The 26,174-nt window shown below is 40.6% G+C and overlaps 1 protein-coding gene across 2 annotated transcripts in view; it reads right to left on the minus strand.

The window, feature by feature from the left end:
- TBC1D14 (TBC1 domain family member 14) overlaps positions 1-26,174 on the minus strand; it is a 63,696-nt gene that overhangs the window by 30,031 nt on the left and 7,491 nt on the right. Inside the window, exon 3 of one of the 2 annotated variants that reach the window (XM_084204804.1) lies at positions 12,110-12,230. In XM_084204804.1, coding sequence (XP_084060930.1) covers positions 12,110-12,230 — 121 coding nt within the window. Of the gene's footprint in view, positions 1-1,254; positions 1,395-12,109; positions 12,231-26,174 lie in introns of those variants that run through there. The other variant, XM_084204805.1, reaches the window with a different exon arrangement.

Here is a 26,174-nt window from a genome sequence, read left to right on the forward strand (position 1 = left end):
AACCAAACACCCTAAAATTCACAGAAGACAAATGTTCATGAAAATTATCTTTTACTCCAGTGAGAAGAAAATGCAATTTCAGAGGACAAGGTATGATACAGCAATGAAGCACACTGAAGCCTCCACAAACTCATATTAAGAGTATCTGCTGACTGAGCAACTACAAGTATTTGCACATACAGGCATATTGCAATAGGCTGAGCTGCACAATAGCTCATTTTAAGCTTTTTCTTTTAAAGCAGACTCAAATCTCTCACAGGTACAAATAATTCAGGATCTGTTTAAATGTTATGCAGCAATTAAGGTCACTAACCTGATACGGTTGCAAGTTAATTTTAGGATCAACTCAGGATGAGCTGACCGTTTACGATTTAAAATACAGCCTTATCACTAGGATCATTTAGGCTTTCTTCCAGGTTTCACCTTTAGCTGTTCACAAGAGCTGAACAAGGGTTTGAAGATGTTCTATTAAAAGCGTGCTGTAGATTAAAGCACTGATTTAAATAATCCAAACTAAACAAAGAAAACCCACAGAAACACGCCTCCTGAAACCAAGTTTAATTCTGGGTGGAACCTGCCAGCTTTGCAGTTAAGATGCAAGAAGCTCTGACTGTGGTGATCATCTGCAATTCTTCAAAAAAGACAAGCCAACCTACAAAGGGATCCTCAACAATCTCTGCCGAGAGACACAAATAACCCTCTAGAACCCAGAGCAAGCGCCGAAAGAACGACTGCTCTCCCCGGGAGAGCGCTGTGGGACTTCCCACGCGCCCCAAGCCTCCCCAAGCACCAGCAGCATGGGAGAACTGAACCTACAATAACACAAACTGCTCTATCAAGGTCATCTTGTTTTGGCCCTGCGTGTTTAAAGGCAGCCACTTTCCGACGGAGCCGAATATGAAATATTCATGCTGGGTGCCGGAGCGGCAGACGCCAGGCTGCGGGACTCTGGCTCCACGGGCGGCAGCAGCGCAGGGCAGGAGGGATGGCCGGGGTTCCAGTAGGGTTCCAGCCAGCAGCCCCCACGCTCCGACACCCCGAACACCCGGCAGAGCTGCGCTGCCGCCTTCCATCCCCGCGGAGCCCCGCCTCGCACAAAGAGAATCCCCTTCCCGGTGAGCTGGTTCTCCCCCGGACTCGGTGCGGCGACTGAGAAGCGGACGAGGCCGGGTTCACCCACAAGCGTTCAAGTCCGCGCCCGTCCATCCCGCCTGCCCCGACCCCCGCGCCCCGCAGCTGCCCCGCTCCGCTCACCATGAACGCTGCGGTCCCTCACGGGCGGCGGCGCCGGAGCCCCATTGCCCGCCCCGCACCGCGGGCCTGGCTCCCGCCGCCCGGGCCCGCACGGCCTCGCGGGCCGCCCGCCCGCCCCGCCCGGGCCGCCTCCCGCGGGTGGGTCCGGCCGGGCCGCCCCGCCCCGCCAGCCGCGCTAATCACCCGCGGAGCCGCCGCACACCATCGCTTCTCTCCGCCTCGCCCAGCGCTGCCTGAGCACGCACGGCACCGCCTGGCACACGCTTCCCGCCTCCCGGGCCGCCCCGGCAGCCCTGCCCTGCCCGGTGCAGATCCGGGTCCATGACGGACAACCCGAGCCTCGCACACGCTCGTCTGCATTAGCCGCAGTCTTTGTCAGCTCAGCATTACGGGCGCGTTTAGGACGCAGCTGCATTCCTCAAACAGTGACATCTCTCTCCACTGGTTTCCCACACTGCCGCTTCCCCTCCCCGCGTCCCCGGCTCCAAGCCAGGCGTTTGTTTGTACCGAGTCCCGCTCTGCCTTGGTGAGACAGCCTCGGTACCTGTCCGAAGTGCAAGAGCAGCTAAAACTCACCAACCCCTAAATCACTGCCGAAGGAACAGCTGCAGCGTTGTGCTGCAATACTTCCCTACAGCGTAAACATCTTTTCAGTACCACTCATGCTCTGTCCACCTCTGACAGCTGTAAGAGATAGATATATATCTCTTCTACAGTTCGGACAACTTCCACATTACCTCTTAGTGAATATTTTGCCTCAATCCAGATAGAATATCGAGCTTAATTTTAATCTGTCCAAAGGCTCTGTCATTTAACTCAGTAGAGACACCCAAGTTGCTGTGGCTTCACCTTTGGTAGATCTGCATTTTAAAATATTATCTATTGACCTGCAAGTGTTGCCATTTTCTCAGCTCATCACTAAGGATTTCATATTCTTAAGTATCACTGGCTGTGGTTTGCAGCTGCCAGAGTGAATTGCTCATGATATTTTATCAAAGTCTGACCCTCAATCCCAAAATGATCAGCAAGGACTGATCTGAAAACAAGCAGTCACTTAAGTATTCTGCTATCAAAAGGTGGCTTTGCAGAAGCTAAATTATTTTCTAAGAACTGATAGGTGTTGTATCAGCTGTTGTTTTCAACCTGTGACTTCATATCTATTTCACAGATTCAGTGATACAATGCCAAATACAGAACAACTCACTGCTTAAAGTATGGGCTCCATTCCCACCAATGCTAATTAGTTGCAGGCACCTGCCATCCAAACATCTCATGTCAAAGCAAAAGTCAACACAGCTCATACAAAACACTACAGGCTCCAGTACTAATGCATTACCTCATGAACTATCTGAAACTAAATTATCACACATATCAAAAAACCATTCATGTAAAGTCAGAGCTATTAACCCAGGCAAAAAGCAGCTCCTGAGGAAGAGCACCCTTGGATGGGCAGTGGTATTCCTGCAGTAGAAAATAGCATTATATTGCAGCTCTTCTGCAAAGCAGGCAGAGAGAGGGATGCCTGGTGACACAGGGTAAAAAGTGAAGTATGCCCTGTAACTCAAACCACAGCTGGCCACATGTTAGAGTTATTATTTTTAGGTTGCTGCATTTACAACAGTACCTGAGACTACTTAAACAGGTTATGTACAAGATTTAATCGCATTTTATTTTTTCCACTGGCCTCACCCCGCATATGAAATAAGAACTGGGCCAGAATTGCACAAGCAAAACCCCCCTATTTTTTCCGTGTTTTTTAACTCTTACCACTACCTCAACTGTGCTTCAATGTTCTCTTCCATTGTTTCATGACTGTCAAATGCATCTCCATCTGAAATCTCTTATCTTTTCTAAATGAAATAGTTTGCCAGACAAATTTCAGCTGGCACCCACTGCAGCACTTCAGCAGCACTTCACTGCTCCCCATCCCCCTTCTGGCCCCTCACACTATTTCTGTGCCACCATTATACAGCCACGTGACTTGCAATATGCTGGACTGGGGAAATGACACCAGTAAAACCACACCTTTTGTTCTGTTCCATTTGTTTGGTTACTCTGCAATGCCTGCTGTGGGGCAATGTAAATGTGAAAGGAAAAGGAAAGGAAAGGAATATGCAGCAGGACTACCAGATAATGAAATTTGTAATGATCTTTGGGTTGGGAAACTAAGATCTGAATCTTCACATAGCACCAGGCCACAAAGTAATAATTTTAACAAAGACTCTTATATATACAATAATCAAAGAGAATTTAAGGAGACCAAAACTTCAGGCAAAGATCAGATTATGAGACTATCCTTCAAAATTTAACAGAGAATACATACTTCTGAGTTCAGATATTACACTGTCAAACAATTTCTTGGGGATCTTTACATATAACTTCAAAACTAGTACAGAAGTATTCTGTAATGCAATTAATTTATTAGTCACTGATCTAACAACCTGAGAAATCAGAATTGCACCCTCAACCTGTACACTTTAGTGATCTGCCAAGCTCTATGAATAATTAATGGTTCACAACCCATCAGCCCTACCTGCTTTACAGAGCTCTCTGTATGTGTATACATTTATGTTTAATCCTCTTACATTAAAGAAAGGATATGAGCAGAAGATAGCAATGACATGACAGAACTTGACAGTAATAACATATGCATGAAGTTTTATCTTCCACCAGGACATCTTTCTCATCTTTAGTACCACAGTATTCTCCTGTTCCATACTTTACGAATTAGGAATGCCTAAGCAATGTAGAAGATAAGATACTATGGCCAGGCTGTGAGGAAAACCTCATACTATTTGTAGGCATAATTTCAAGTGCTCTGAAATTTTCCTCTTTTCCCCTGGGAAGCAGCTACTTTTCCTTTCAGATTACAGGGAAAACACAACCTGGGCTGGCAACTGATGTGATCCCACACAATCACACTAAAATTAAATGAATAAAATAATCCATACATGTTACAGAAAGTTACAAGTAAAGCAAAAGAGTGAGAAGCCACATACTCTATTTTGCAGTCCTGTGCTCCAGCCACTGGACTATTTTAACAGTTTTTCCATATACATATTTTTATATTTTGAGCAAGATTTAGATTAAGGAACATTTAAAACCTAAGCATAGACAAGGCCAGGTAAGCTCTTCCAAGAAAGAATAACAGCTTGCTGTTTTGAAGTCTGTTGCCTCTAATCATTCAACATGCTATGTATCAGGTGGTTCTCACCCTCAGGGTTCACATTTCGTTTGTGCTATATGTAAATAATTTAAGTGGGTTTTGGTTATATAGAGTGACACGCTTCATTAAAAAAAAAAAAAAAAAAAAAAAAAAAAAAAAAAAAGGATAATATTTTAAGTACTCAGAGACAAAGCATACCATGAACCATTTTGCTCATTTTGCTTAAGACCAGCTTTTTACTGTCAAAAGCGGGATCTTCAATCAGATTGCGCAGTGTAATGTTACGAGTGACTCCAACATGAGTCACAGTAACAACAAAAAACAACACCCTTCTACTTAGAACCCTGCAAAGGACACCATTTAATCTGCACAAACAAAAGTGTGCACACTTTCCCTAGGTACTGACACTATCTGGTACACTGCAGTGTTAATCAAATGGAAACATCTGCAAGAAAGGCCTCCAGCAGGACAAGCATCTGGGAAATGTCTGGGCAAGAAAACACAAGCTAAATGATTGTTTTATTTTACTGCTATTTTCTTGTGAGCATCTGCCAGAATAAAACATTATAAACACCTGCTTTCAGCCTATCCCATTAACATTACTTCCAGGGACTGGAATTCCACTGGATATGGACTTCATGTGAAAGCATAACTTTACTTAATCTGTATGCCTGCTCACTGATCTCTCCACCTTTATTATCTGTGTAGTCTCAGCATCATACCCTTCCAAATAACCTCTCAGCAACTTTTTCTTCTGACATTTCACATTAGTGCTGATATTGCAGAAGAAAACCAATTGCAGAAGAAAACCAGCCTTTCATATCTAGTCTCAACACTTCTTACTGTGGCTGAAGACCATGTCAAAACTGTCTCCCTCATTCTGAGAGGCACTAAAATAAAAGGATTCTCCATGCCACAGCAACCTGATGCTAACACCACTCTGAAATGGCCAAAAATTAAGATTAACTCCAGGATATAGAGGAAAGGAGTCACAGGAATATCACATTTCATCTTGCAAGTTCTCAAATCAGTTGCAAATACCAATACTTGTAATCTTCAACACAGTGCAGAAGTCCCCCAGAAATGCCACCTACTTTGCAATGCACAACAACTTGCATTTTATGCTGTTCACAGCACACAGCACACACAGTCACTGTTTTGTTTGCAAACAGTTGTCTTTGTAGGTAAGTATATGCACACTTGTATCTAGCTCCATGACTCCAGCACATACACCATACTAGTGTAGGAAAAGGTACTTCACTTGATACTTTTAAAGATATTCTACTTCTCCCCTGTTTTTAAATCTCTCTGCTAATCTCCCTTCTGCTTCCTCATCAAGACTTGGGTATCTTTAAGGGTCACAGACCTCTTCAAGTTTAATGCTTGTATGCCCTTGGAAATTACAGAAAAATAAGGAAATAAGTCAACTGCATTAAAACCTCAGAGTGGTTTCCTGCACCCATGTTTGCTTCTCTGACCCCTGAAATCACCTTTGAAGCCATTACTGATGCCAATTTCTTACATGCTTAATAAAAGCTTCTTTTGTGCTTATACTGAGAGCGCCCCATATTTTCTCTCATCACTTGGCCAAATCCTTGTGTATTCTTTATTTTACAAAAAAAACCCACCTATATAAAACTGTAAATATTCCTGAATACAATCATCTTCACAACTTAAAGTTCAGTCTTGACAAGAAGAAATTGTAATTTTTTAAAGTTACACACAAATACAATACATGAAGGAGGGCAACATACCTTCGTGGTGTGGCTTAAAGTGATGACTATTTTCAGGGTTTAATATTCATGAAGCTGTTTCCACTGAACTTTGTCATGCTCAAGTGACAAGTTCTCAATAGAGCACAAGAAAGTTATGTGAAAATACTGACAGGCATGAAAATTTGTAATAAAATCAAGGTAAAAAATAGGACCAAGAATCCTCAGAGAGAGAATGAGAATGAGAACATAAAATTGGCTAGTCTTCCTTCAGAAAGACATTTCAGGAAAAAGCACCAGTCTGGCTTTCTAAAATCCTTACATCCATAACTTCAGGTACTGTGTGTTCAGGGTTTCCAGTAACACACAGTACCTCCATTCATTTTGCAGAGCTGAAGAAAATCAGCTTTATTTGTTGCTGCTACTGAGCGTGGTAAGAGTTAGCCTTTCAAAACCTGCATCTATCCCCATTCTTTAATTATAGATGAAGTTTGAGATGTATAAACTGGAAGACAGACAAAGAAAACCTTTGGGTCAAGTTTCTCGGGAGCTTGCTTCTGCCTAACACACAATTAGCACAATGAAGTCTAGCAAAGGTTTCTCAATTTTACATGTCAGCAATGGCAATGTTCCAGTCTCCAGCTAGAATAGGCAGTTCCAACACAATATTTAGGGGCCACACACCTGCTTTCAAAAATTTATTGCCAGCTCTGCTTCACAGCAATGCTTTGCCGAGTGTTTGTGCAATGCAACAGCCAAGGGCACATGGGGTGATTTCCAGGCTTGCTCTCTACAGACATCTATTTCCATTCAGAAACACGAGGGGAGGGGGGGAATCTGAAAGCCTCCTGCGTATTGCCAGTGGAAGGTTACTACATGGAAAAAAATTAACTGGCTACACAAAGCAACAAGTCTTTAAGTATCTTTCTATTACCACTGGAAGACACACAAATACCAGCTGCATGATGGATTCTTACTTAACACAAATGAGAACAAACTTCCACTGATGTATCAGCTGTCCTGAATAGTTATAATCTCTGGCATTGAAATTTTGGGGTTAGAAAGAATTATGTATTTGATACTCAAAAGTTGATTCAGGAATTTGTGGCTTCCTGCATTTAAAAATAATCTTGTGCTATCAGCATTCATATTCCAGTTAATGTTAATTATCAACCTGGGCTACAAAGTAACTGTCCCTATTGAGACAAAGAGAACAACTTCGAAGTTCCTGCACTTCCCCCAAAACATGCCACCAGCATTGAAGCAGACGCTGCAGCAGAGACCAGCAGCTGACACCGTAACTGCAGTACCAACTAACTAAGCTTATCCTTCTATTTAGTATCTTCACTCGTGAAAGCAGATACTTATCCTCCAACACTGCCTGCTACACCTCTTTAGGATCCCTCCATCTTCCAGGGCTTTTGATCCCCACAATTTACAAGGCATTCTAGAGAGTGAGAAAGCTAAAATAAAAGCTTTAAATCAGGAAAAGGAGAAAAAAAACCTCTCACTTCCTTCAAAAGCACTCTGTAGCTTGTCATAGCTATTTAAACCAATACTCAAACCTTACTGTTTTCTATTAGTCTAATGCTTGTAACATAATTTGTAGTTTCACACATTGTTAACATATGGAAAGAAGTTCCAACAGCATCTAAAGCAGCACTTTGTCAGCTACACTCTGCTAGATTATGATACCTGACTGAGTCATATTAAATGCTTTTATTATTAAAATACTGAGGAACAATCATCCTGACATAGCTTATATTTAATGAGAATGGAAGCTACTACTCTTGCTTTTTCTGTTTAAATATGATAGTATTTTTGTTTTAGGCAGTTGATTTTCAAGACAGGACAAGGGCAACACACTCTTTGTAGATTAATACAGCATACTGGAATTGATGAATGATCTATTTATTACTGCTCTTGTTGGAGAAAAAGAAAAGACTTTTTAGGACATCATTGACATAATAGGTTTCTTTTTTTTTAGTTATTTACATTTACCTTCACAAAAGTTAGATGCCCTTTACATATGATTACAATAAAATAAAGGTGTTTGTAACTGGATCAGAAGGAAAGACACAAAAGAGCTGTGCATTAAGGCAACTTGCAAGTTTTGGGTTATAATAATTAGGTTAGGAGGTTAGTTACATCATTATTTCCAGAGAATGTAACAATAATAGGCATAGGTTAGACTAACCTTCTAACTATACCTTTTTACGCTGCACTTCCTTCCTGTTAAAAAAAAAAAGGAACTCTGCCACACAGATCTAAATCCTGCCTTTCTGAAGGCTGTCAAGTAGAAATTAACCCAACAGTGGTGAACTTGGGAAGTGACTCATTTTCACCCTTGGACTTCTCAAGCAGAACACAAAATAGGAACTACGCATTTTCTAGCTTCAAAGTGGCAGTGAAGTCTATATGCAAGCACCCACCCTATCTGCAGCCATAGCCATCAGTCACAATGACTTACCCAGGCTACCCAAAGTCAAACTCTGTACAAACAGAGGACAGTGCTCTATCCAGAGCTGTAGTTTTGGCTCCTGCCACAACCAGCAGCCAGCTTGAACCAACCACTTCCCCTCCGAAGGCCTGAAGGGGCCATGGGAATGCAGCAGAGCACGGCTCAGGCAAGCGCTCAGAAAAGTTCTGTATTTTTAGCACTGCTGGCCATCAGCAGAGGCTGCAGATGTGGATGTGGAACAGGAGGCAGCGGCTCCCCACACTGCACGGCTTCCACCCGGGACAGGAGGCAGCAGCTCCCCACGCTGCACGGCTCCCATCCGGGACAGGAGGCAGCAGCTCCCCACGCTGCACAGGACAGGAGGCAGCAGCTCCCCACGCTGCACAGGACAGGAGGCAGCAGCTCCCCACGCTGCACAGGACAGGAGGCAGCAGCTCCCCACGCTGCACAGGACAGGAGGCAGCAGCTCCCCACGCTGCACAGCTTCCACCCGCGCCGCTCGCACACACAGAGCTGCATGAGAACTTCCACACATCAGCACTCTGGGGGCTCTGCTCTGGGCTTTTTTTAACCTGAGAAAACACACTGCTTATAACAGGAGAGTTGATCACTGTCTGCTTAAAGCATGGGTTGCAGTAAATTCTTTCCATATTTCTTGCTGTGTGCTGTTGCTTTGAAACTCTTTTCCATCTAACAGATCCAAGCCAGAAAACAGACTTTGATAAAATCACTTCACTTCATCAAACAGGATTATAGCTTAAATCAAGTGAAAATTGAATTATAATTAACCCAATTCAACTTACAAAGTTTTTCCTACAGTAATGTTATAAGCTTTACTGTTCATCCCATAACAAAGCATCACCTGTGAGCCAAGCAATTTATTTTCCTATTTCAAGAGCTAATTTTCACTTTATCACGTGCTTCAGAGTGAGCCTCTTCAGTACAACTGATTTTAATTGACTGGAATGTGACCGTCCACATATAGCCATACCCTAATTATTACAGAAAAACATTTGGGAAAATTACAATCCCCAAGTTAAAAATCAGTTATTTTTAATTATTAAGGAACTGCCTTTAAAATTTTTAAATATTCTAACATGGAACATCAGCAAATAAGATAATAAAATATTCAGAACTGAATGTTTGAGTAAAGATTGTAATTGAAAGGCCTCAAGTGTTATATGTGCTGAATTTTACCAATATTGAAACTTAAAAAAATAAAGATATTCCATTGAGCTCTTATTGGAATTCATATAGTGAAAGCTAAATTGAACAACCCTCATAGGGTCAAAGCACACTTAAAAGGGAAAAAAACCCCAAAGTTTGCTGATTAAAAATTGATTTTGCCATTAGAGAAAATTAAAATAAATTCCCCGACTTATATTAAAAAATAAAAAAGCAATTGAATTTCACTGGGGATGAAAGCTATAACATGTCTCTAGGGATAGAGCCAAAATCTGGCCTTCCTCTATGTGACTTATTTTTTTAATATACAAAATCTTGACTGGTTGTATGCAAACAAGTTCTGTGAAGACAGATCACATGAGAGCCAACCAAATGATATACTGGTTACCTTTTCTTGATTTTTTAAAGGAATTTCTTTTGAAGAGCATTCACTAACAAAACTGGAGGGAGAAAAGTTGTTGCAAATAAATAGCATTTACATATACTTCTGTGCTTGCCAATCTTGAAAAGAGTTTCTAAATGGAACAGTGACTGCAAAGCTTAATTCAGTTCTACAGTCTACTGGGAGAGAACTTCAGTGGTTACTCTTGGTGAAGTTCTGTCATCTGACTGACTTAGTGCATTTTCAAACACCAATTGCAAAAGCAACTGGCATAACCAGTTCTGCCCAAGCAGAATTCCTGAAGAGAACTGATATAAAAAATTAATCATGCAAGCCTCCATTGCAAATGCACTTCCAGCTTCTCCAAGATTACTCATCCTGACAGCTGCTAAGTTTTAAAACATTTCACTGGATAAAAACTATGCAACAACTCTCAGCGACCCAGTAAAGCAACCCAGCCTGACCAGATACCAGTATTGCTTCTCTATCAGAAGACTAATACATATATTTTCAGCACTAAAAACAGGACAAGCAACATCCTAGCTGGAGTGATTTTAATTCCTATATTGTGAAATTACAGTATGATGCTATGTTGTATATACCACTGTTGAACAAGACAGTGCTGTCAGAAGAGTTTTTTACAGGGCTTGAGGAAAGGCTCGTGTGCTCACAAAGCCTGTCTGACCATTGCTTTGCTGAGGGGTCACCTAAATCAGGCTGTGCTTTTAGATGCTGCTGAGACTCAATTAGTGACTTACAGGACTACTTATGACTCAAAGTCTACATGTCAAAAATAACTTCAAAAAAGCACCAAATCATTTAGGAAGGATTAGTTATTGTTACCCAAGAGGCACTGGAGATAATTGTTTTAGGCTGCAATTTTGCCAGAAACTTACTAATGGTTGGATTCCATACCACACTAATAGTGACTGTTTTGTAACAATTTTAATACAATAATTCAAAGTTGTAATGTAAGACAGTTTGGATGTAAAAGAAAAATATTCACACTACCAGCAACAACCACAAAATGTCAATAAATTATTTACCCACTTATTGAAGAATATGCACTACAATGAAATATACTGCTAAATGTCAGGGTACTGCACTTATTAAGCCTCTTCAATTTTGTCATCAAAAATCTTTGGTGGACACTTCAGAACAACTGTGTCAAGACAAGCTGTAGATAAAGTCTGAATGGTTGAGTACAGTGACAAGTTCAAAAAGCACCTCAATTTCATCTTAACAGCCTAACTACAGCTAAGAACAGTCACATGACGTGGATTTCCAGAATATTTTACCCTGAATTAAGCAGCACAATCCTTCAAATCAGCATTTGCATTTCATACACAGTAGCTGGTTTTAAAGTTTTACTACATGGTCTCTTTCCATGCAAACATTATTATTCCCACAGTCATTTGAACAAGGAAGTGACAACTGAAATACAGAAAAAGCTCCAAACATAAAAAGGCAACATGCAATCCAAAAATCCCAGATCAAGTCAGACAGATCAAAAGAGGCTGTTTTCCTGTCGCTAAGAGAGCAGCTCATGAGCTACTGACCACATGGCTGGATTTCACAAGACTTCCCCATTGGAAAGACAAATCATTTGATTCACTAGCCAAGAACTTGGGTTCACCTGTAGTAGAACCAGTTCTCTGAAATGTTGCTTTCAACAATGCTGGAAAAAAGTGAGTTTAACTTAGGTTTTTTATTCTCTTATGACACACTCAGGGAGGCTCTTCATGCATCATGTACTCAGTGTAATGACCAAGTGGAACACATTCTTCTGAACAGCACTGCTGTAACAGAAGTAAAATTTCAACGAAGAGCCTTTTCTGGTACTGAAATTGTGTGCAACTCAAACAAACAGGCTGCACAGTCCTATATACAGATGATAAAATTAACTGCCTTCTTCATTCACTAATCCTAACACAGAATTAAACAAATACCTTTTGTATTTTCTTTGGGTCTTTCTCTAAGTTTTCTCCAAGAGGTACTTTTCCAAACAACTTCCATCGCACATCATTTTGTTTTTCAAATCTTGCACTCTGCTTTCTGGTAAACAAATTCCTAAAAAAAAAAAAAAAAAAAAAAAAAAAATTATTAAGAAAAAGGGTTGATTAATTATAATAAGAAGGATGAACATTTGCTAACCTTATGTATCCTAATGATATATTCAAACTTCTCTTGTGGTTGTGCTGACAGACACTGTTTCCCAGCTTCAAAAGGTACATCATGCAGTATTATCACCATACCAGACAATGGACTTAGCTAAATTATGACTTTTAGTAGATAAAAAAAGTTAATTTTCCAACTGTCTAAAAGTGGACACCTTTCTTTAGCATTCCTGGAGATCATTCAGCCTCACTCTTTTAAAAAATAACTAAGACACTAAACCTCTTGCTGCACAAACATTCTTTACCCACCTGTTACAACACATTACTACCAAAACCCACAAAAACCTTGGAGACATAGTACCCTTTTACTGTATTTGATCTGCTTTCACAAAAGATTATTTTTCTAAATAAGCTTAAAAGCAGCTATCAAAACACATTAATTCTGAAGTCTCTCTGAAATATCCAATATTTAGCTTAAACAGTGTAGGAACAGTAATAAAGCTAGACATAAAGCCACTAAAAATTAGATTAGTTTTATTGACATTGTTAGTTCTTAATCATAAAGCAATTTTCCAGACTTGCATATTCACACCACAACTACTTTTTCCAAAACTGGATGCACAGTACAGACCAGTCTTCATGATTTTGATAGCACTGAGCTCCTCCAAGAGCACAGATATTCTGCCCCCACGGCATGTCTGCACTATTAGAGTAACCAATTTTCTTTTGTCCTACTGTCCAGTTCATCACGTATTCAGATAGGTCCAGGTTAGTTCTGTTATTTACTCACCTCAGGGCGGATTTTTCTGGAAACTGACTATTGTTTTTTGCTCCCTCATCAAAATAAAAAATAAATCCATCGAGACAAAAACATTTTTCCTACTGCAATCAGCAGGCAGCTTCAGCACCTTCAAATCACAGATGCTTCCATTCTGACATTACTGCTTTTTCTTACAGTTACCACCTTAATGCCCTGTGTGTTGGTCCATCAAGTACACATTGCTTCTTACATAAAAAGTGTGATTGTCTGGGAAATAAAACTATTTTGAGTTTCACATTCTAGAAGAGCTGAATACATGTCTGCAACAGGAACAATCTAGGCACTAAAAAACTGGTTTTCCTGTTGCTGTATCAGTTGCCATAAAAAATACCATAGCTATACCAACAGAGATAACCTTGCTGAAATACAAGAGAATTGTTTCATATGTGAAAAACAATTAAGGTTATAACATCAAAATGTGCTGAAATATATTTATATTATAATATATTATATTTATATATATAGCATTAGTGTGCACTGCCATCCTTAAATATGCATGTATTTATATAAATTATCACATGCTTCCGTATCACAAGGGTACAGTTACCTTGAAATTCAAACCAAGAACAGATTATCATATTAAAAGATAAGGACAAAGTGTTTAGGTACAGAAACCATGCAAGTCAATTACAACTGATTCCAAAGCTAAGCAGTAACTGTACTTCTCCAAACCCTTTCAGCTATGCAGAGATTGTAAGGTAACTAAAGCCCGAGAGGATGTATCAAGCAAGTTCTAAAATAAAAAGCAAAGCATGGCAAAAATAACATAACAAAATCTACTGCATGTAAATAGGATACTCAATGCAAGACAGACTGGCTGTTCTTAAAAAAGAGGGGTTTTTTTCAGGTTGTTACTACTCTAGAAGCAAGCAAAACCCAGACTCCAAACCATCTTCAGAGAAAACAAGAACTTCTGGCATCAGGGCCATTGGAAGAGCCCTGTAAGGAGGCACATCTCTGTGACAGCTCTGTGCACATTCAAATCCTTTTGCAAGTAAAAGGCTTTCATCACACTTCATTAGCACAGCAATAACACAAAAATTAAAGGCAATTTTCTCTCTATCTCTATCCACATTAGAGGTTCCTAGCACAAGTGTATATACAAGCAACAACTCCTTCAGTCTCCTCTGAGGGATTTTAATAACAGCAGTAGTTCTTTATCCTCAGAGCAAAGTAAAGATGAATTGGAATGATAAATTGTAATAGCTCTCTGCTGCAAGTGCCTGCATAAAATGAACCAAATCTGAAAAGCCAATCTCATACACTTCCTCTCAACTCAATTCACAATCCTAACTATCTACTTTCCCTTTAGCAGCAGCATCATAATAAATAATCTGCTCTACAGCTTATCTAGCAGATGGCACAGCACTTGTTCAGCTCACTCTTCTCTATCCCTACCTTCTAGGGCACCAGGCATCTCTTCCTCCCTTTGTACTATGTCAGGGATTTCCAGTTCACTTTTAATTTAAAATATATCTATATTGAACTGAAAGCAGCAGGCATGGTCAATATACAAATTTCATTCTTCACAGTCCTTTTCTTTCACCCTGTGTCTGGGCCTAAATCCCAGTGTTTGGTTGGTGTCCACACTCTTTACAAACTCCAGAAAGTCTCAAAATTCCCCAAAGGCTTAATTAACATTATCAGCAGCTGCAAATCAGCAAAGCAGATACAGAAGAGCAAACTACAATGTGTTCTTGCTTTGACTGAGGACACACAGCATTAAACCCTGATCTGCCCCAGACTGAAACACACCAAAGGTAATGTATGACAGGATGGCATGGAAGGAGCAGAAGACATGCCACCTAATTTGCACCTATTCTGAAAAAATTTAAGGGGAAAAAAAAAAAGAAAAGAAAAGAAAAAGAAAAAAGAACAATAAAAACCAACAACCACCAACCAACCAAAAAGGAACTCTGGAATGTTCTCTGGTTCAATTTCTACAGAGCTTTGCAATAAATCAGGACAACCCCACAGGGTTCTGATAAAGCCACTACTTGAGATTCCTGAACTGAAAGTAAACCCTTAAAATATGCAACTGCCTTAGGAGGAAGTTTCTGCCATATATATGTCAGAGCAAATAACTCATTGCAAAACCTTTTATTTTTCTGCTCCTACAGCACCAAAAGGAATTATTTTTCTCTTATTTTTACACAGCTCCCTCAGATTTTCAAGAAAAGCACTAAGCCATTTCACTTGAGAGCAAATTCACTTAGAAAAATTCCACACTAAACATAACTTAAGAAGAGCTTACTAATAGAAAATGTACATTAACAAGAAGCAAAACTTCTTTATTTTAAAAAACAAAACAAACCCCTAAACAAACAGATCTTTATTCTGAAGACAAGCCCAGAAATTCTAGGGTAAAAGATGTCAAAGCTTCATTACAAGTGTTTTAAGATAACAAAAATAAATTTGAGGGCCTGAATGTAAAAAAGGGCTGAAATGACTTGAAAGAAAAGATTACATGCTCATCATTAGTTCAGTTTCACTGTCCTCTTTAAAACTATCAGAACACATCATGGTGATTTTTAACAGGGATATTAACAAGAACTCTGACATGATGCATGATGTCTGCAGTCTCTTAGTGTGGAGTCATTTCAGTGTCATGGATTACATCTGGATTCCCATTGTAAATGCCCATTATTTTACACTAAGTATTTGTAGCTGCTTATTTTAGAAAAGCCAAGCACAGAAGTTAAATTGAGATCAAATTTCAGTTAGAAAACTGCTTTTTCACAGTCCCCTACAAACAGTATTTGGCACCAAACAGCTGTTTAACCTTGCTATTTTAATTGAGCTGTGGAGAGGGATTACCTACCTGAAGAGAATTTAATTCTAACTCCAGAGGTAATTTTTACATACAAAGAACATCCTGTGGTACAGGACAAAGATGGAACAATCTTTTGCTTGAGCATACAGATATTGCATCACCACTCTATACTGATCTGCCCAGCTGCCTTTTCTGTGGGGAAAAAGAGGAAGTTAAAACCAAGAGGCAAGTTTAGCAGTGTCAGGAAAACCTTATTTTTTAATAAAACTTAAGAAACAATTCCGTTTTGGTTCTCTAAGCACTGCTAAAATAAACTTACAAAATAGCTACATGTACTGCACATGTGTATATTGCTACTCTTTATGGAGCCTTGTATGCTATCATGATCAGGCTAAAGCCTCAATCAAATTTTAAAAATGTGGTTCTAAAGATATTAGAACCACATCAATAACAATAATCAAGTCAAACCTATCTGTACTGCATCTGTTGGAGCATTTTAAAGCTTTTGCTTTTTAAAAAAATCCAGCATCACCACTGAAGAAAGCTCATCTAGTTCTGTCCAATTTTCTTTCCAAAAAGACAGGAGGTCTGCAACACAACTGCCAGCAATTACTGCCCTGTGGGGAGTTGAGAGCAGCAGCTCCACAAGCACTCAGCTATTCATTTTTTCCACATTTCAGCCATGCTTTGTTCCATGCAAGGTCAGTCACTTCTGTGAAGTCACCTCTTAATAGGTTACTCCCTTCCACCACATCCCCCCTGTTCAGTACTCAAACCTATCCACTAAAGCAGCAGAGACAGTGCTGTCATGGCTTCTGTTGCCAATTTACTCCAAGTCTTGACATCAGCTGCAAAGCTCCTTCCTGAAAAGTCTCAAAGTCTTCTCAAGCCAGGTAGACCCAACACTGAGCCCATTCACAGATCTCTGAAGTTTGGTACCACCAGAGTCAAGGAACTGTTTCTCTGGCACATGTCACTGAAACAACAGGAAAAAAGGATGGGCTCCCAGGAGCTGTCAGAGGGTGAAGCTGAGCCACAGAGGCACACACACCCCCTCTGGACTTCAGGCAACACACAGTATCTTTTTACCAGAATGCTCAAGATAACCAGTTTACTGAAACAAAAGGGTAGAGGAGCTTAGGATTTAGGAGTTTTTGCAACTAGAGCATTTGGGTTATTCAGAAAATCTGAATTTCAACTTTACTGATGTGACTATTTTGCCAGGGCTTCTAAGATGATATTCTGCAGTACCTGAACTACTGGCACGCAGCACAGAATCACAACTGCAAGCAATAGAAAAGTGAGATGGCATGTGCAGCTCTCTGATAGACTTACACTGACCTAGCACAGAGATTACATTTCCAAGTAAATGGGTTCCTTACTCTTAAAAAGATGGTTGGTGTACAGAAACATCGATGAAAATTGCCTAGAAAGTGACCCAGCTCATGCAAACTGATGCAATTTCTTATCGGCATTTAACCAACGCTGATTTGCAAATACAAGTAAATTTTTATTAAATGTTTTAAAAATACACACATCCTCCCCAGCTCTCAAGATGCATGCTCCAAATTTTAATTGTCTTGCAATTAAGGTTATTTTCAGAAGACAAAACAAGTGGAATAGTCATGCAAATTAACTACCGGAAGAACTTACCAGTCGCATGAGCACAACAGATGCAAAATAAGGACAGTGGAGAAAGTTCAAAAGGTTCACTTTTGTAGAACAATTTTATCTTGAAAGACAATTTTTCAAATGAGTGTCAGACTGGCATGTGTTCTTAAGAAGCAAGAAAGAAACAGAGGCAAGTCAAAGTTCATTTCAGCTGCTTCTGAAGGAAGACCCTGAAACTCCCATGATAACTCTAAAGTGCACAAGGAGAGAGCACTAAGGTCGTGAACCCCGCAGCCAGGCTGAGGCTAAGGTCCATGTACATTTAGATAAGTAAGCAGATATGAAGCATAAGAACCAGGTAAACACACACTGAGCACACAAGCAATGTAAGACATGTCTCCACAGACATTACTCCACAAGGCATCCAGAAAACTACATTGAAACAAGACATTTTAAATAACATACAGCACCTATTAAGCAAAAAATACATTAAGATAAAATTTATTAAATATTTGCTGCATTGTCAGCAAAAGTGTCCAGCCACCTTATCTGATGTGGTATTAATTTAATTAACACTATCAAGGAAACATTCCCAACAACAACATTATTTTCTTCTCATCTGCCAATGACTCTTTCTTTTCTGTACTAATCATAACTTTTGCAACTTACCAATAAACAGAAGAAAGGAATATCTAAAGGTGAGACTCTAATTTGCTCACTTAAACAATTTCCAGAGACTGAGAAAATAAATCCTGAAAAGTCATCAACATATTCTATCAAAGGAATTTTTGTTACTTGGTTAGTGGAAGAACAAGACTGACACATAAATCATGCTGACTGGAGAACTGATGGACTTGAGAAGGCACAACTGTCAGGAGATCCACCAAAGTCTCCTGAAATGCCCTAAATCTACAGTCTCCAAAGGGAAAAGCAACAATTGGTACCCATGATCCAGTAATGCTGGTTTCTAGAAATAATTCACTAGATGCAGTTCTAACATGCCCTCCTCTCAAACCCAGATCACCTCTCAGTCAACCTATACATCAAAACAACCAACAGACAGAATACCATCAAAAAAGTTCAAGTACTTTGGCTACAGTCAAGAACCTCCATAAACAGGTCAGAAGTTATGCTTTGAGTAAGATTCCAGAATTACATACAGAAGTAGGGTTTGCAGAATTTCGTCTCTGCAAGATTGCCAAAGGTCAGACTAAAGGAAGAATAATGCTTTGTTTATGGATAAACAAATCAACAGAAATAAAGCCAGACAGGCTACAAGCTGACCTGCCTATGAAAGAGGTAACTAATCACAGAACTATGTTTTATAAATTCCTATCACATTTTATAAACAAAGTTTTCCAATCACTAACATTCCAGTACATTCAGTAAGAATCAAACACAGTAACACTTTACAGTGTAACAGATACCTGCAGGTCTGGAAAAAAAAGACCTCCACAGTTAAGAGAAGCAGTAATACAATATAAATTAGCAGTATAAGATACCTGATAGCTTGCAATAGGGTAACTTGGAAATTTCTCTAGATTTCTGGGGGAAAGAGCAGGGTTTAATAAACTATTTATCAAAACTACAGTATTCAGCATGTATCTTTCTCCTTACAGGTTCCCCTCATTTTACAGGGGAACAAAGCTGACTGCACTGAAGTATCCAAGACATGCAAAGGTATCAGGCAGTAACCTGGCAAGTTCAGCTTTAGAACTGGCTGCAGCAAGCCAAGAACTATTTTGCACATGGATAATGCACCTGGTCTACCATGCAAATACTGAAGAATTCTCAGAAACTGGAGTTTCAGCAAGTAAGGACTGTCACACAAAATCAACACTCAGGTCCAGCTTCAAACAAATATATTAGCATCAACCAGCTATAATTAATGATCCTTTTCTAGCTGGCCAAATTCCCAGTTATTCTCATATTACCAGAGTAATTGAAATTCCATTCCTAAAATTTGAAAGTAGATTTCTTCATTGATTTGAAGCACTATTACCACACAAATAAAAAACAGAATATATGAAATGTCATCCTAAGCAAAAAGCTGAAGCCAAGTAAACTCTAAGAACTTGCAGCAATAGAAATTAAATATGGGCCTGTCTGCATTAAGATGAAAAGGAAAAAGTGAATAAAAGCTCTGCCTGGTACCTACAAGACCATATCTGTATCTAGTAAGGGGCTCCTGGACTGCAGCAAGGAATCAAAAATTGGAGGAAGTCCAATGGATGACAACTATGATGGCCAAGTGCTCAGGCCTACAGCACACAAGCAGGGATGCTGACTAAGGTGTTTTCATTTAGCCTGGATGACCATCCTCAGAGATGCAATTAGGAAAAAACCCCAATGAGAAAAAAACCCAAGATGCAATGAGGAAAAAACCCCAATGAGTGAAAAACCCGAGATGTAATGAGGAATAAACTCCAAGCTGCTGCAAGGCATGTTCCAAATGTATAAAAGGGGAGGAAAAAAAATCACAGTGGCAGAAAATAAATCCTGAACTGTGCAGTCCAGGGAGGTTAGCTCCAAGCTTGGATGCACTCACAACTGCTCAGGGTCCCGAGGAACATGCTCTGGTGCTGAAGCCAGCCCTGCACTGAGCAGGGACTTAGGCACAGCTCCAGAAATCCCCCCTGAGCTGAGCTGCTCTGGATTCCACACTGGCAGGAGGCTCCTGCTCACCAAGGGGAGTCCTGCTCCAAGTACATGCCTTGTCCTACCTCCAACTGCAGCCAAGTTTTTGTGTTTATTCTGTCAGCTCCAAAGTGTAAATGACACTAATATTTACTGAAGGGTTTTTTTTTTATTATTATCATGATATGGCTGGAGAACTTTGGAGGCACTTAATGACTAAAAAGATACAAATAAGGAATGTATTCAGAAAATTTATGGTTTCCATATACCAGTTCTGTTAATAAAATTCTATGTAAGGATGAAAACTTCAACAGACTGTTTCTTGTTTGAACCTTTTTAAATGTGTTTAAAACCAAAATTAATACTGACTCCAACTCTTCCACAGATTCTGTAACAGAGGAAGAGATACTGTGTAAATCAAAACATCAAGGAGCAAAAATTATATTTATTCCATCTAATTCCATCTTGCTCACTCCATTTTTCAGGAAAGAAAAAGTCACCTGAACATTAAACAGTACTTCGATCAGATGGAGAGAGAGCATCACATAGCAATAATTGTGCTGATATTCTCCATTCCTCATGTCATTTACTTCTCACAGCTCCTTTTAACAAAGGAAAACACCAGTAAAACTCTTGCAAATTAAATGAAGATACAAAGACCATCTAACCCACCCATTCATTAAACCTTCATAGAGACAGTGAATCAGAATGAAACCAGAGCTTAACTTCATTAATTTGAATTAGCTCCTAAAGTCTCATGCACACCTATAAGAAACTTTCATAGTTCTCACTCTTTCTATTCAAAAGCAAGTGTGTGCAGTGCTGCAATGGCAAAGTTTTGGTAGTGGGGGGCTACAGGAGTGGCTGCTGTGAAAAGCAGTCAGAGGCTTCTTCCATGTCCAACAGAGCCAATGCAAGCTGGCTCCAGGACAAACCTACTGGACTCAGCCTTGGTCAAGGCTGAGTCCAGTGGGGACTGTGCTAGCTTCCCTGGCATAACAGCTCAGAGGGGAAAAAATCTGCTGCACAACAGCAGCAGCAGCCAAAAGAGAGGAGTGAGATTGTGTGGGAGAAACAGCCCTGCAGACAGCAAGGTCAGTGCAGAAGGAGGGGCAGGAGGTGCTCCAAGTGCCAGAGCAGAGGTTCCCCTGCAGCCCCTAGAGCAGCCCCTGGTGAGGCAGCTGTGCCCCTGCAGCCCATGGAGGTCCAGGATGGAGCAGAGACCCACCTGCAGCCTGTGGAGGACCCCAAGTGGAGCAGGAGGATGTGCCTCAAGGACACTGACCCTGTGAGAACTGGAGCAGGCTCCTGGCAGCACCTGTGGCCCCTTGGAACAAGGAGCCCATGTTGGAGCAGGTTTGCTGGCAGGACTTCTGACCCCACAAGGGAAGGGAGGGTGGAGGAAGCATTACAGCTCAGTGCTGCAAGCAACATTCAACACCATCTATGTCACAGATTTCATTCACCAGCCATATCAGACTCCTGTAATGCTTCCCACCAGCCACTAGAAAAGAAACATGCACGTGTCTCCTGCTTTGAAGTAATAACTAGACCACATTAAGTCCTCACTTACTGCATAGTTTTGTACAGTTACTAAAAAAAAACTCCAAAACTCAAAACTGTCACTGAGAAGATTTTCATTTAGTTTCTATAATGAACAAGTAAGTTCAACAAGCCTCTTTGTTTAAAGTCTTTTTTGTGTATAACTGTTTCCAGTTACTCAACAGCAAAACTAAGATGTTAATCTACTACTCTTTATACTAAAGAGCCACATCTCAAAATTTAGTGAAAAGTTTAAGGTAGAACTAAAAGAACTGTAATTGTAAAGAGTTACATTATCCCACACAAAAAGGGGAAATAAGGATTGCAATTAATTTAGACAGTTTCAGTTCAACACCTAGTGGAGAACAGGCCACATGACAAAGTTCAAAACTTCATTCTCTGAATAAGACAGGAATTCTGAAAACTGTATCATACAATTTTCAATCTTTATCAAAAGCAAAGGCTGTTACCTTTGTAGAATTCCAACTTTCCACCTGTGGAAGATTTGCTTTGACAGAGAATGCTTATTTCAGAAAATTCTGCTGATTTCTTCTGTTCCACACAGAGCTGTGGTAGGAAATACAGGTGGGGAGAGGAATTTAAGTCTGTCAGTTTCACTAGAGAGAGTGGCCTTCAAAGAAGAACTATCCAAAAGCACACTTTGAAGGCTGAAGCACCTTTCAGATGAGCACACCTGAATGCCTCACAGGCTGCTGAAATACTGCTGCCAGCATCCTGTGTTAAACAGATCCTCAGTGCCTATGCTGCTTCCCACACCACTGAAGCATGAGCTGGTTTGCCCTCCTCTCTTCCCAGCCCTTTTAGCCACCTGCTATTGGCAACAATTTGCTAGAAATGCACCCAGGTAAAGCAGCAGGGAAGGACAAAACTGCCACTCAGTTATTCTCTTCCCTCCAACAGGGCAGTGAAGCCTGTTGGGCAACTGGAGCACTTGGGAGCCCAGCCCACAGCAGGGCAGGGAAGCAGCCTGTGCTGGGCGGCCCTGCAGGTTCCCTCCATCCGAGGCTGGGCTTCTGGAGTCCTTCCCATCAGCTTCTGGACAACTGCACCTGCAGCTCAGTTTGGCTTTGCTCATTTCTGGTTAGAAGCACTGAACTTATATCTGCCCTCACAGTGCATCCAGCTCTTTCTGTTCCTCTGTCTGCACACTTCAGTCCTGTTCTCAGCCTGTCTCCTCCTGGACAGCCAATACTCTAACAGGCTTCATTGAACAGAAACTTGCACAGAAGAGGAGACAGCATAACTAATAGATTAGTCAACTGCAATTATTTTCACAATTTTTCTTCTCTCCTGTGGTCAGTGAATTCCCATTTTTGGAGACATGAAAGCAGGAAATCAGCACTACAGTGCTCCTTGTCATTCTACCTTCCTTTTAATGCCAAAATTATAGAAGTACAATAAGCTCTCCTTTCATTAAAAGCAACAAACAGCGTCATGAAAGGGTCCTATCCATTAACACAGATGACTGACTTTTGCCATTGATGGACCTAATTCCCAAATTCAGAAATCCAAATTATGTGTGACCAGTAATCTCAAAACATGGGTGTACATGTGTGATATAAGCATATTAAATTCACATGATTTCAGACTTAAAACAGTTACTGAAAGCAGTAGCTACTATTTTGAAATTTAAGACCTTTTTCTTATCAGATTACAAGTAAGGTCACAGGTACATGCTTCTACATAGGGTATAGGATGCCAATCTTGCTCCAGAAACTTTCTTCCAGAAATGCAGAGATTCTTTGCAAATAGTAAAATGTAATATTCTTCTTAAAGCCCTTTATTTCATGTGTAGTCCCTATGCTCCTTAGAGGCTTCCTGACATCCAAATACTTAGAACACTAGGATTAAAAACTTCTAGGAGTAGCCTGAAAAGAAAGAAGACACAAATTCTTGGGAAAACAGACAATATCCATGGCAGTGGACTAAGTAAAGACTTAGGCTGCTTGTAATCCATTAAAATGAAACAAACTGCATGGCTTATTATTTAACTGTACACAGAGTGACCCCTTTATAGTCACTCTCCATGTAAGCACAAAAATCCTCCTCCTCAGTCTCCAAAATGAAAATTGAAAAGGGAAGCTTCTGCAGTAAGATCACTACCGTCCTGATTGAGCAAAGCTGATTAAGATCCACACATTTTAAAAGTTTCAGCAGTACTGTACAGAAGTAAAGTCCAAAGGTAAAACTCATTACCCACACTACTCTGGGTCAGTAAGGCAAAGGAGCATACAAGCTATGGAGTCTTTAGTCTCCCACCCAGTTATTTGCTCACAGTAGTTTTCAACCCAAATTCCTGTATATATTCAAATGAAGTTAATTCCAACTCAGGGTTACATGAAAGACCTCTGGGTTTTTAAAGCTGACAAAAGTGACACCTGAAAACAACCAACATGTCAGGTTTTTTTGTCAACAGTCAGCATTACAGCTTCTTTCAGAAGCAGGAGTTCATTTTCATATGACAACCTTGAGCCTAATGAGAGCACTGTACCTCTGGTGCCTTAAGCTCTTCCAAGAGGAAAGCTGTGTGTAAGCAAGAAAGCGGCCTCTTTCTCACTTTTGATCTTCCTGGCCACACCCAAAGATGCACCCAGCAGCCTGAGGAAACAACGAGGCCTTATGGATACTCAAACTGCTGAAGACACAAACTGAGCCAGAGAAGCAGTCCAGCAAACTTTCTTCACCATAGTGCTCAAAGAGGCAGGGCAGGAGCACTCCATTCCCAAGCCATCTTGAAGGTGCCAGAACTGAAGGAAATAAGCCAACAGTGTTTCCTTTTTCCTTGATCTCTTCTACAACTCCTGTTTTGTAAATACCTTGTTTTGCAACTGCAGTCTCAAACCAAACTTCATAACACACCACAGAACTGACAGGGAATATGCAACCTTGTGCACAGTGCACATGCACACATGCATACAGTCTCAAAAGGAAAAATGAATGTACAGTGTGCCAAAAAATAACTTTATATTCTAAAGCAACTACTTCTCTAAGCATTTTCTTGGTACTGAGAAAGACTTACCCCTAGCTGATATGTAAGTAGCTTAAGCACATGTGACCAGGCAACTGGAGGCATCTAATTATTGTCAGTATTATCTCTACAGGCAGCCACAAATCTTAACTGACATGTCAAGGCCAAGTTTACTCTGATAAGATCAGAGAAATTAGCACATTCTCAGAGGCCAGATGGGGTTCAATACAAGCAGGGGCACCATTTCAAGAAGCAAGGTTTCTCCCTTTTACCAAATATCAACAACCTGTGCAAAAAATTAAGCTGACTCATCTTTGCTCTCAATGGCTCAAACCTGTATCCTATTACCCAGAGAAGCCCTCAAAGAGCTAAACCTGCAGATTAAGGCTGAGTCTCTGCATTGCAGCCATACCCCATGACCATCAGGCTGCTGGAAGGCAGTGTACAAAGCACTCAGGTCTCATTATTCCACGTCGTACACATGTGCCAGCCACTGGCCAAAGCCAAGACAATTTGGCTTTCTCCTGCCATGGTTCACTTTTGGTTTTCTGAAGTGAAGTTTATGCACTCAACCTGTGAGACTGAATCACAACTTTCAGCACAGAGTGCAGTGCTAAGAACACACTCCTTTCCGGGACTTGGTTTACACCCACCACTGTAGCATTTCAAACAAACTGCTTTAGGAAGCTCCTTCTCAGCAAGCTGGTCTTTAACAATACTGTTCAAAATGCCTCCTCTTCATCTCACACTGCACACAAACCCCAGTACAGAGCACAGGGTGAGCTGGGGAGGAAGGCCTCTAGAAAGCAGCTACTTTCAAACCAAACACTGGAAGACCCAGGTTCATTTACTTCAGTACTGGTATAAATCCTGAGAATCCAAGGAGCCCACAGGAACTCCAGGGAACAGGGAGTTTTCAAACCCACGAATGGCAGATTACAAACACCAACAAAAACTAGCAAGGCACGTTTTGAACCCTTACAATGCTGACAGCATAAATATAAATAGTACTCCCTGTGGCACAGAACAACCTCCAAGGCTCCCTGCTTGTTCAACACCTGTGAAACTCACCACCAGGTCTCATGACACGGGACGGTGCATAAAATATGGGGGTGTGGTGTGCAAGTACAGACGAAAAGTGGGCAGCTCTTGTTTCCAAAACAGAGCAGGAAGTGGATGCCAAAGAGGAGGATATTCAAGGTCAGGTTACAGACTGAGCACCTGGAACTTCAAAGCCGATCACCTAGTTTGAACTTAATCCTCATTTTCTTACAATGACATCACCCAGTGACCAAGATTATCTGTTCCCCATTTAAAAGGCAGTAATGACAGCCTTTGTTTCCTGGCATTCAATGTACCTGCAAAGATTCAGGTGAAAAAACTCAGTCTAGTGAGTACTACAGTTTCTGTAACACTGGTAAAACCACCACAGACTACACTAGAACAGAATTTGGACAGATGGCTTTGCTGTGTTGGTTAAGAAAAGTTGAGAAGTGATTAAACATCCTACTCTGAGTGGGGTCTA

Source organism: Fringilla coelebs (assembly GCF_963513975.1).
Source record: "Fringilla coelebs genome assembly, chromosome: 4".
Taxonomy (NCBI): Eukaryota; Metazoa; Chordata; class Aves; order Passeriformes; family Fringillidae; genus Fringilla; species Fringilla coelebs.